The 13,219-nt window shown below is 40.3% G+C and overlaps 1 protein-coding gene across 3 annotated transcripts; it reads left to right on the top strand.

The window, feature by feature from the left end:
* Positions 1–4,922: 4,922 nt before the first annotated feature.
* Positions 4,923–8,964, top strand: LOC135582666 (protein SCARECROW 2-like). 3 transcript variants are annotated; one of them, XM_009413503.3, is made up of 3 exons: positions 4,923–7,283; positions 7,910–8,383; positions 8,542–8,964. In XM_009413503.3, exons 1-3 carry the CDS (start codon positions 5,656–5,658, stop codon positions 8,576–8,578), a joined length of 2,139 nt encoding a protein of 712 aa, XP_009411778.2. In that variant the 5' UTR covers positions 4,923–5,655; the 3' UTR covers positions 8,579–8,964. The 3 variants fall into 3 exon arrangements, with proteins under 3 accessions (XP_009411778.2, XP_064934614.1, XP_064934615.1); XM_065078543.1 differs by having other exon boundaries at positions 4,924–7,283; positions 8,520–8,964; XM_065078542.1 differs by having other exon boundaries at positions 7,910–8,964.
* Positions 8,965–13,219: the final 4,255 nt, after the last annotated feature.

Genomic DNA, 13,219 nt, shown 5'->3' with positions numbered 1-13,219 from the left:
TTCAAAATCATTTTGGAGCCACCTCGAATATTTCTATGCCTTCATGTTCGAACCACGTCGGATAGACTCGTACATTGATGATAAAATCACTTAATACTTTTCATCCTAAGAGTTGTAATGGAATCTATCTTCGTTGGGTTGGGTTGGGTTGATGCCTGAGTAAGTATCAAAAGCTAAGATAATAAAGCTACATATATATACACAAGAAGAAAAAGGATAGATGAGAGATGAGAGAGAGAAGCGGACAAGGAGATACAAACTCACTTGTTCGGGTCGAAGAATGGGAGCAGGTAGAAGGCACAGGTCAAAAGTAACACACCGTGCGTGGTTATATTTCCAAGCACTTTGGTCGCCGCTAATGCTACTTACTATTGTCGCATGCACAAGCAAGTTTGTTCTTAGTACATCATAACATAGAATCACATGCCACCATATGCATATGCATGTGGATTTAGTTTATACCATAGTGGTGAAAAGCATCGAGTTCACCGAGTAACAAATAGGATGTGCCAAAGTAAAAAATGTCTCTCTATTTCTTTGGCATACTTGCCTTAAATCTATATTATTTTTGGGGCATCGATGCAATGCAATGGTGGTGTTGAAAATGGTAGTGAGATGATAAACAACAATAGTAATGCACATTAATGATAATATTATTGACAATGGTAACGGTGGTGGTGATGTCAATAGGCTTCACTAAGTACCAAAAAAAAAATTGACCATTTGGTTCTATAGTTTTCTAAAATATATATTTTTTAAAAAATATATTTGATAAATATATTTTCTAAAATATATTTTAAAAAATATATTTTTAAAATTGCCTAAGGTTTCAGTTTCAAATTTGATAAGATAAGAATCGTCGATTGTTGAACTATTAATAGTATATCTCTATAATAATAGGATCGAATCGTTTCGATGTTACGAGTATTTTCTTTAGACTCAATATCTAAACATGAGTCTTCGATAAGTGTGATTTATGATGTGTCAATATATAACCTAATTTAGAGTAGATCCAAACGAGAGAATCTAAGAAAATATTAGATTCCCAATAGGTCCTCCTCCGATATTTAAATTACAAAATAGTCAGAGTAAGAAAAAAGAGATTGAGAAAATTAAGTACAAAGTTGTGGAAACAGATCACTTTAACTATGAAGGAGACTCTTATACGATGTTAGGCCAATGAATTGATGGGTAGATGAAATCCTTGGTATCCCAATTATTAGAGAGAATATTCTCTATCTTATATGATCTTTTCGTTTCGGCATAGTGGGTGACGTGATGAATGAATTGACCGAGCTGCGGTAGATTTTACTATGCGTGACTTGGAGAACGAAGGTTAGATTTACTTTCCATATTAATAGTTGGGTTTGCATTCAAGTGTTTTTAATATTGAATCGACCCATAAGTCACTCTAACATTTTATCATAGTTTATCTTATTGATCCATATTGATATACCAATCAATTATTAATATGGTATATACAAAATCATCCTGAATTATATCAAACATATTAACACATAATATATTATGGTATATCGATATACCACTCGTATCAATTCTCTATTGGATCAATACATATCGTTCATACTAAATGATATTATGAATTTTACGTTCTATTTTACTTAAAAAAAATATTTAATTTTAAGCTTTATTCCATGCACTAATCTTTTTCTTATCATAAAGAAAAATAAGGTTTCATGTAGTTTATTTTTCTTCATTATAGATAGACACAGAGGTGGCGACCATCTTCCAATGATTGTAATTTTTTAAATTCTTATTATCTTTTCTATACAAATAATTGACACACTAATGACTCGTACTTATTCTACGCAATATTAGTCTTCGTTGGTTCAATATTCCCCATAGCGATAACTATCGTCATTGCTTATGAATAACCCCAAAGCTAATAAGTATAACCTTATAGTGCGAAGATGACAAGGTCTATGTATTTCAAAATTGGAATACAACCATAAATTAACTAGTCATTTTTATTAGAATTAGTAAATATTTTTATTTTTAGACGAAGGGTTGACCTTCTCATCTTGATATTTTGGTTTGTTTCGACGCAAACGATTATATGCGCTTTCATTTTACTCAAACGATTAAAAAAAATTCTTATCAATGTAGAATAGAGAAATATATCGTGAAAGAGATTGATTTCGTTCGGTAACTTAATGTATATTTATATTCTCAATCTTATATTTAAATTACGTAATTAAATCAATCATTGATTGATCCTCAAATTATAGATTAATTGTAAATAAAAATATATATATAGACGTTTATTCTATATTTACCTCTACGATGATCTTCTATCAATCAAAACCCCGGGCGGGCTGATTCAGTGCTAAATGGCATCAAGAAATCGATCGACTACATCGTATTATTTTGTTTGATTGGGTACGATTCATAGAATCAACCGAAAGAAACACAGTTCTTATCATGTCACGTTGGATGGGCTAAAAGACAATGGACTTTTTGCTCACCATCATCTCATGCCAGCTGAAAGGCTGCTCCTCCCTGCAGTGGTTTCCTCAGCCGCCCCCACGTTGGCCGCTGATGCCGGCGATGCAGTAGGAGCCAAAAAGACCCGCGATTTGAGAAAGCCACCAAACTCAAAAGGAGCGTTGGGAGCAATCAACATTCCATTCTCAACTCAATTCCTTCCATCAAAATAGTGAAACACTAAGAGATGAATGCTTCTCATAACAACATATTGTGACTTAGACACAGAATCCTTAGCGGAGTCTCAACTAAAATCTTATATTAAATTATCAACATTTTTATCAACTAATTAATATTTATAAATATTATTTTTACTAGCATCAAACGAGTCATCTATCGATACATCTTAAAAAGAATGTGTTGGAGGAAGGAAAATAGACGAAGTTGTATTTAAAAAATAATTAGATCAGACTATTCGATCGGATCGAAAAATTAAGATCCAAATTTTATTAGATTAAATATTTAATCTAATAAAAAAATATTTTATCCGAAGTTATCGATGATTTTTCGAGCAAGGCTTAGTAACATAACATGACAAGTATCTTTCAGGCCAAATATTATGGTGGAGGAATACATCACCGAGCCATCTCTTTGTTGACGAATGGGTCGTAGATGCTGTACGTACTGCAGGTTGAGTTGACTTGACACGATCAACTATTCCACAGTGGTAGACATGTCGTTATCGAACATAAAAAGATGGGTTACAACATCCACCGGACACATCATCGTTCAATCATTGCAAGTGTCTTTGTTAACTCTGTACCCCCCAAAACAAATTGAGCATATGGCACGCACCGATCCGATTTGGTTTGGCTTCTCCGTCAATAAGTGTCTGAATCCGTCAACTTCGTCCATTTTCTACTAAACCATAGAAATATAATATATTTCAAATTATTTTTCTCTCTCTCTCTCTTCCCTCTCATTTTAATTCTATCCTTGTTGATGCCTGATACGAATGGTAGCTCTTGTAGTCTCGAGTATCTCTGAGATGACTTCAAAGTGATTGTAAGATGATACCTAAATTAATATTGATATCCGAGAAAGTTTTCTAATTCGATCCCTCCGATATTAAAATTAGTTTGAGATTATTTTTTTAGTATGAGTTTTTCTCAAAAAGAGAATCGTTTCGAATAACGTCGAGGGTTAGCTTTTATACATTATCAATCGAGAAAATTGTTTGTAATTGTCTCAACGTTTCCCTTTGACGTTTTATCCATATGGACAATAGAAGGGAGATAAGTCTGAACAATCTTTCTTTGACTATTGTTCATGAAGATAGACAGATGAAGGGTGACTTAGACTTTTTTTTTTTTTTTATGTTAGTCTCCATGTGATGACTAGGTGTCGGATAGTGATTAATTGTCAAAATATTTTATATTAGTATTATACTTCTATTATGGGAGAAAAAAAAGATAGAACTCCTATTAATTTATTCCTCAACTTTCATGCAACTTAAGATGATGGCTTAGTTTAGCAATCATAATCAATTCATAGGAGTCCAATTTGACAACATAACATTCTCATATTGACATCGATATCTACTAATTCTCCATTTGATAGCACACACCTAATTAAATAGCTCACCTTATGCCTCTAAGAACTATTGGTAAATTTATTAAATTTATAATATAATAATACTTAGACACTTTATATGAATAGTAATTATTGTTGAAAATATTATATATGTGTGAGATAAAAAGATATGAACTAATATGATAGTTCATATTACTAAGGATTAAAAAAAAATCAAATTACATATATTGAGTCTTAATCATAACTTAGAAGCTTAACTCTTTGGGTTGAATTGATGTCTGAATATTAATATTAATTAATTTGATTTAGATTTATTAATATTCGATTATTGACATGGTATTAGATGGATAAATTTTGATTTGAAAATATTAAAATTAAAAAAAATTAAGCAAGTCGAGATAGAATTTGACAAGATAAGCCCAATAAATTAAAGAGCTATATATATATATATATATATATCAAAAAATATTCGGATGTGTAATTAAGAGAGACTGATTTAGAGGATAGTCTTACATGGTTGATGGTTGTGAGACATGTTATATATATCATCATAGTATTATATAATGGTAATATTGATAGTTTAACTTGATTTTATTAGATGAATGTTAAAGGGAGTAACATATATAGAACTTTAAATATTTAGAAGATTATAATAAAATGCATGCATATTATTAGAATCTTCAGTTGGAAACTTTCAAATGACGGATATGTAATACCCCATAGTGCCTTTGACCTTAACACCTATTGCATGCCTAAGTTGCCAGAAATGACTGGTTACGAGGACACAATGAACACTGTGTCAACGCCAACCAAAAAGAAAGAGATCGCAAAGGCGAACCTCTTCTTCAGTAGCAAAAGGAGAAGGGAAGGGGAGTCCAACGACGCGGCCGTCTGAGCTCTCCACCCTCCCAACCTATCCCGCCCTTTCTCCGTCCACGCCCCGTCCGCCAGTAACTACACACCCCAAGTCAAAAGCAAAAGGCTTCTTCCATCCAAGTAAACCACCAAACAAATCCACCTCCCCATGTAAACCAGGCATCAGACTGCGGGTCCATTATCCTCGAACCTCTCCCCGTTGCACAATAGATATATTAGCGTGGTCTGAGGAAGAGGGAAGCAGGAAGCACAGAGAGAGAGAGAGAGCAGGGAATCGAATCCAAGCGCCCATGTCCAAATCCCCCGCCGTTATCTCCTTGTAGCAACCCGGCCTTAAACGGACCCCAGAGCGATGCGCCTCCTCCATCTCAGGCTAATACTCTCTCCCTCTCTGACTGTGTCTGTGTTATTATAATCATTGAGGTGGCTATTGTTGTTGTTGGTATCCTCCTGCGCTTGCTACTGCTGCTCTTGCGATCGCTGCTGCCTCTTCTCCCGCGAGACCTGCCCCCCCCCCTCCACTGGCATGCGGAGTGCTGCTTCCCCTTGTTTTTTCTGATGGCCAGCACCTCCTTCCTCCTTCTCCTCCTCTTCACTCCCCCCAGCTCAGGCCTCCTCTGCTGCATCCTCCCTTATTCATAGTACTTCTCACTCTGCCCTTCCTCCTCCCCTACTATTCTTCTGTTGTTGCCACCCCAGCGGTTCTATCATCGTCGGCAGCAGCAGCAGGGACGAGATAAGATGGCGAGGAAGCGGCTGGTGTCCGAGCTCGACCTTCAGCCTGATTCTTCTTACAACCCTGCTCGCCTGCCTCGCCGCGCTGCAACTGGCGCCTCCTCCACTTCCTCCGGGAATCCGACGTGCTCAGGGGACTTTTCTGGCCAACCCTCCGTCCTGTTGAATCCGCCTTCGACGCTGTCCGTCGATGCCGCCCAACACAGCCCTGCTGCTTCCCTTTTGTTGCCTGCTACTACTACTGCTACTCATAGTGCTCCTCTCTTTACATCTTTGCCTCCTCCTGCTCTTCCTTCGCTGACCGTTTGTGGGTTCTCTGGCTTACCTCTTTTTCCGCCCGAGACCCATCGGATTGCCTTGCCTGCTTCGAGAGCGGAGGGCCTTCAGCTTGTTGCTTCCTCTGCCGCCGGTGGTGGGGCCTCCGATGACGCCGCAGCAGGCACGGATTGGGTGGACGGGATTATACGTGATATAGTTTGTAGCTCCGCTGCCGGCGGGGAGGTTTCCATCCCTCAGATAGTAAACAGCGTCCGCGAGATCGTGCACCCTTGCAACCCTGGCTTGGCGGCCCTCCTCGAGTTCCGCCTCCGGTCGCTCGTCTCCGACCCTTCACCGACTCAGTGTCTGCCCTCCCTCTCCGGGAGCCTAGCGCCAGATCCCTCCGACAAGCGGCGAAGGGATGCTAGCATGGCCCCGCCGCTGCCGGAGACAGTGCCACCGGCCAACACGGCGTCATATTTGTCGTCCGCAGCAGCAGTTGCTGGCGTCGGATGGGAAGAGCCAGCGAGTCGACTCCAGGGTGCACAACAGAAGCCGCAGCCACCACCGCAATCTCGACCTCCACGGAGCTCCAACTCCGCCTCCTCTGACGAGGCCACGGCTGCTGCTGCGGCGGAATCCGCGGCAGCAGCCGCAGCCGCAGCCGCGAAGGAGAAGAGAGAAGAGCTGCAGCTGAGGAAGCAGGAGGCGGAGGGACTACACTTGCTGACGCTCCTGCTCCAGTGTGCGGAGGCGGTGGCCGCCGACAATCTGGACGAGGCCAGCCTTCTGCTGCTGGAGATCTCGGAGCTGTCGACCCCCTTCGGCACGTCGGCGCAGCGCGTGGCGGCCTACTTCTCTGAAGCCATGTCGGCCCGGTTGGTGAGCTCGTGCCTGGGCCTCTACTCGCCGCTCCGGACGGTGCCCCACCGCCATCGCCTTGCCTCCGCCTTCCAGGTCTTCAACGGCATTAGCCCCTTCGTCAAGTTCTCCCACTTTACGGCCAACCAGGTCATCCAGGAGGCGTTCGAGCCGGAGGACCGCGTGCACATCATCGACTTCGACATCATGCAGGGACTCCAGTGGCCGGGCCTCTTCCACATCTTGGCCTCTCGCCCTAACGGCCCGCCGCATGTGCGCCTTACCGGCGTCGGCTCCTCCATGGAAGCACTCGAGGCCACCGGCAAGCGCCTCTCCGACTTCGCCGACACGCTAGGCCTCCCCTTTGATTTCGTACCCGTCGTCGAGAAGGTCGGGAATCTGAACCCCGAGCGCCTCGGCGTCTCTCGCCAAGAGGCCCTCGCCGTGCACTGGCTCCGCCATTCACTGTACGACGTCACCGGCTCCGACACCAACACTCTCTGGCTTCTCCAGCGGTACAACAGCCTCCCCCTTCTTTACTTAAAGTTTAGGTTATTTTCTTGCTGCCTCAAACCTTTTGTTCTTTAACGCAAATGGTTGCTGCTTCGCGTACAAACAGAGCGACTCTTCTTCAACCCTCCGTGGCTTTTCATCGTCGACATCATCACCATCACTCTCTTTTACTCCATGAAAAGATTACAAGGAGACGATCTAATCATTACTACCTTGTATGGCTAGCCTTCGTTTTCCTCTTCTGTGTTAACCTCTGATCTTGCTCCAAGTTTCCACATTTGTGATATTCTGATCTCCTATTATCACACTTTTCTGAAAGTAATCTTCAGAAGCTCGATAAAGGTGATAAGAGTCTATACAACGAGTTCTTTGTTTAATCATTCTTATAGCCTTACGTCGTCTTGAAACGTTTAGTTTATGTCATTTGGAAGTGTGCACAAAAGAGAGAGATCGCTTCGAAGGACTCGCTTGAACTTTTTGAGTAGCTCATTATTTCTACCCCGAAGACTTCTTTTTCTCCCCTCCATCGTCTTCCAGAGTTCCAGTAATCATTGTTGTTTCTTTTAAGGCAATAATGGTGATGACGGTCTCTGTATTGGCAACATTGATTGTTCGCATGGGCGTGCAGGTTGGCCCCCAAGGTTGTGACGATGGTAGAGCAGGACCTAAGCCAAGCAGGTTCTTTCTTGGCCCGGTTCGTGGAAGCCATCCACTACTACTCCGCCCTCTTCGACTCCCTCGGCGCCAGCTACGGCGAGGACAGCCAGGAGCGGCACATCGTCGAGCAGCAGCTCCTCTCCCGCGAGATACGCAACGTGCTCGCCGTGGGTGGCCCGGCGCGCACCGGCCAGGTCAAGTTCAGCAACTGGCGGGAGAAGCTGAGCCAGTCCGGCTTCCGAGGCGTCTCGCTTGCCGGCAACGCGGCAGCCCAGGCCACCCTCCTCCTCGGCATGTTCCCGTCCGACGGCTACACTTTGGTCGAAGAGAATGGCACCCTCAAGCTGGGGTGGAAGGACCTTTGCTTGCTTACAGCTTCAGCTTGGAGGCCAATGATTCAGCATCCTTCAGCTACCTCCACCACCACTCATCTCGTCGACAATAGGTACGAGGACATCCATAGCTCATTGTTAGGAAACGATTTGTAGGGTGGTGGTATCATTGGTTACTTGCCCTTCTGGGTTTCATAGTCTCGAGTGATTGAAATCTTTTCTTTCTCTCTCACCTCCTCACTGGTGTAGGTGACACTGATGTTTTTGTCAGACGAAGCCGATGGGAGAGGGTAGACTGCATGTCTTAGAACTGTCATTGCTGTCAGTGCCTTGAACGAGGTGAGGCGCGAGCTGGTAATTTCCAACGAGATGTCCTTTTCGCTCTTACACAGTATATCAGCCCCTCTTAGATTCGGATATAGAGAGAGAGAGAGAGAGAGAGAGAGAGAGGAGGCGGTACAAGAAGAGATGGAAGATACTGGTAAGGCGGGGTCTGGGCGTGATATATGTGGCAGACAGCTCTTGTATTCATGCAGTGCGGAGGCTGTGGCTTGTGGTGTCTGCAGAGAAATCACTATTCATGGGATTCTTGTGATATTTAATACTCGGAGAAAGCCATGTATGAAATGATTGGGTTTCAATAGTTGTTTTGACGGTCTTTATGATATGATAGGGATGATACTGTTGCAAGAAAGATTCAAGAATTCTTCTACACTATGAGAGAAAAAAAGAAACCCGATAAAAAATATATATATTAATATTTCTCAAATATCATCACGTCTTTCAATTTCCCTTTTCACAAATCTCAACCTCGATTATTACAAGTTTATGTGATCATGCACTAACCTAATTTTATTTAGTCAACGGAAGACTGACAGATGAGGTACCAAATGGTCCCACCTGACGTGGAGGGTGTACGTGGCTGCTGCTTGATGTGTCATGTCAAAGATTTTAAGGAAATTTCTAACAGCAACACGCGGAGGTGGAGATAAAGGGTCGGTCGAGGCAGCCTCTTCTCACGTCCTTCGTGATGGCAAGTGCTTTTTGATTGTGACAAGCCTGATGCGGTCAATCATATAGTCCATGCAATTTATTAGGTACAACCCGAAGTATCGAGAAAGCAAGAAAACACAAACCAAGTATATGGAAGCGGCAACTTCTCCCTTCGAGAGAGAGAATTTCCTGTCAGTCACGATTAAGATTAATTACATATTTTTATTTTTTTTTAATTATTTTTTTATATTTAATATTTTAATTATTTTTATTTTAAAATTTTTATATCAATATTTTTATAATCATAAAGGTAAAATATCTAGATATATTTATCCTAATGATATCGATTTTTATTTTTTAAAAATATAAAAATAAATAATTTTAATGTTTCAATTAGTAATAGTGGACGACGTCGATAGTAATAAACAACGGTATTGTTGGGGACTACGAATAATTATTGTAGATGAGATGAAGGTAAAATTATTCAGCCACCTACGGTTTCTTATGATATCATTGTCCATCACCACTGACACTATCAGTTATCATCATCTAAAATTTTTAAATTTATTATTTTTTTATATTTTTGTTATTAAAATCGATGACGTTAGGATAAATGAAACTAGATAATTTATTATCATAAGTACATATATGTTCATAATTTTTTTAAAATATATGAATCGAAATACTAAAAGTAAATAATAACTGAAATAACATGTTGCACGATAGAATAGTCAGTCTCCGAATAGAGTATAGACCTTCGATGCTTTTGTTTGCGGAAACAAGCTCGGCCACTCTTGGTGTGATCATGGGTGCAATTCGAAAGCCTCGACGTCGGTTTTGTAGACTGCGGCAAGATGCGGCGGCGCTCGACCCACGACTTCCCTTCCACCACCCTCGCTGCCATCGGAACCTGCAAGCATGAAACCAGGAGGAGCAGCACCACCACCAGCTGCCCGGACGCCATGCCCATCTCAATCAACACCAACAACGAAAGGATGGCGGTGATATAGTTATATATCTGTGGGTGCGTGCTTTACATGGCTGTGAAGTCAGATCGACATGTTTATTTGGGTTATCAGAGTCGAAATGCGCTTTGGTAGTGAAGCAAAGTCTTTCCCACCATCACGGTTGACAATACATTTGCATGTGTGACGTTATCAGCTGAGAGGGCCGTAAATGGTGGCGAGACAATTGGCGAATTCCTCAGCTTAATTGGGGGAATATTAACAGCCTGAGAGTAGACTGAGCCAACGTGACTTGGCATGGTCAACTTTGACCCATCATATCAGCGAGTCGATTCACATTCCATCAACCAATAGACACTTGACACCATACGTGAGTGCTCGATACTCAAATGTACTTTGGGCTTATCAATGGATCACTTCCTTAATTTCTCTGCAAGAAGAGTATTCAAATTTCTTATGTGCTCTTTGGATTTTATATTGTCATCGTAAACCTTCTCGCACTTCATCCTTATTGATTAATGGATGTGTTCAAATACCTTGTGATTTTTTATTATATTTATTTACGTAAATTATTGATGCTCTCTATTTTTAGTTGCTTAATATTGTTACAATTACATTTGATATCGAATACCTCTCTATTTTATAGCGATGGATCACTTCCTATTTACATTTGGTTGTAAGGGTATCAGGAATCTCTTGCATTTGACAAGTTCTAATGAGACCAAAAAAAACAAAAAAAATCAATTATTGTCTTTAATTCCTCTTAATTTAATTTTTTTTAATGATAATTGTCTTATTGATTTGTAGTGAAATTGATTGAGAAATGCATATCCAAATTGAGCATGCAAATGTTGAATTTCTGTACTGTGCCATTAAATTATAAAAGAAATTTTACTCATAGAATACAAACTTATATCTAAAAGATTTCGTCCGTTTGAATCGGTTTCATGTGCGAGATTTTCCAAACCATTACAACGAGTATCTAAAACCCTGTTTTAGTCTCAATACAGTGATCTTAACTACACAAAACCCTGTTTTAATTTCGAGTAATAAATTCTACATTACTTGTTAAATATTGATTATGTATTTACGAGCTTGATTTTATATAAAATCATACAACACGCGATATTTTCATATATATTCATACACGTGCACAAGCGTGTGCGTGCGCGCGCGCGCACACACACACATACACACACACACACATATATATATATATATATATATATATATATATATATATATATATATATATATATATATATATATATATATATATATTCTCAAAATTAGATGTCTATTGAAATTATTTTTGATAAGAATTACTAACTTTATTTAAATTGATACTAAGGAAAAGAAGAGGCGGAGGAGGAGATGAACATGAAAAGTCAAGATATAGAAAAATATTTAATGTTCAAAATATGATCGGAAAAAGAACCGAGGAAGAAATCATAAATATAGGAAAATAAATCATTTTCTTACATGCCTCCTGATTTGTGTATTTCTAAATCATTTTTCCTTTGTTCATTTTTATGTTTCATTAGCACAATTATTAGAGATGCATTAGTCGAAAGAGGAATTGTCATTAGTTGATAAGTTCTAAAAACTTTTTGTTTGATGTGCATAACAATAATCTAGAAAGTTTATAATAGTTATGTTTGATGAATTATTTTACTTTCATTATCAATTTCTCTCTTTCTCTCTTGTTTGTTTGTTTGTTTGATGGACATGTTTTTGTGCATGTTCGATCTTGTCGATTATATTTTGCATAACCAATCCCAACCTTGATGTTGACATTTGAAATATATTGATTCTTAATTTACAATATAGATGCATTTGGCATGACATATTAACACTCTGCCAAAGCTTTATATTAAAATTATTATTTTATATTTTGGTTGTCTAATATATGGAGGGTTTGAATATAATCTATGCTCAAACATCCAAGTCGATAATAGTTCATATGATGTATGAAAATATAAGATTATGTTCTCAAATGGACTAAATGATGCATTTGAAAGTCCTTTTTATAATAAACTTAATAATGTTCGAACTGAAGTATTATACGAAAGTATCGATCATCATCCAACGATAAATGTCTGTATCGAACTGTTGGGCGTCATAATAACACCACACGTTTGAACTTTGTGTATGGAAACACTATACGACTTACGAGACATCTCGAATTCTCATCGAGCCCGGAAAAGAGAAAACACAGTAACAACTCATATTAATCTCCTCAGCTCAATGCAAACTATCATTCCATAGGACGAATAGCCTACTTATGAGCTGCTTTGAGAACAACACCTTAGACCGAGGAAGCTTGCTTGACACTTATTTAGTGCTGGAGAGGAATGATGAACTCACTCAGGAAAGAGGTTGATTCATAGTAAACTCTGGCATAGAGAAGCAGCCTCGTGCTCACAATACCCATAGGAGGGGAGCCAGTGTTCTATTCTTAGTCTCTTGTATGTATGTATGTATATATATGTGGAGATAAGGTGTGCATGACATCAAGCACAAGTCGAGGCCAAGTGGATGCGTGCATGCGTCGTCGACACGGCGGGGAGAAGAAGAAGCAGCTGTGCTTGTTCAGATTTACCATTAGCTGTGGGTTGTGAGGACATGAAAGAGCACATAATCCTCAGCAGCCCATTGGAAAGCGTCAACCATCAAAAGGAAAACAGCGACGACAGCCTTCTGCCATTGACCTGTCATTCGTATAATTGCGTACACAGATGAGGAGAGGTGGCAGCAGAAACAAACGGTGGCATCTGACGTCGTCCTCTCTGTTCTCTGTTGGCTTCCAAATCGGCAAGTGCGAAGGGGCCGTCGGCGCGATGAGGGAGCGCAGCAGAATGCCGCACCTGAAAACGACGGGCTTTGCCGACAGAAATCATGGGATCCAATGATAACTTGGCATGCCACTCACTAATAACCAGTGGCCCCTTCTCTTTGTTGCCTGTTTTGGTTGCTCGATCGATTGAATGC

The sequence above is a fragment of the Musa acuminata genome, chromosome BXJ1-8 (assembly GCF_036884655.1).
Source record: "Musa acuminata AAA Group cultivar baxijiao chromosome BXJ1-8, Cavendish_Baxijiao_AAA, whole genome shotgun sequence".
Lineage (NCBI taxonomy): Eukaryota > Viridiplantae > Streptophyta > Magnoliopsida > Zingiberales > Musaceae > Musa > Musa acuminata.
The sequence above is the reverse complement of the archived record's forward strand: the minus strand, read 5'-3'. Positions and strand labels throughout refer to the sequence as shown.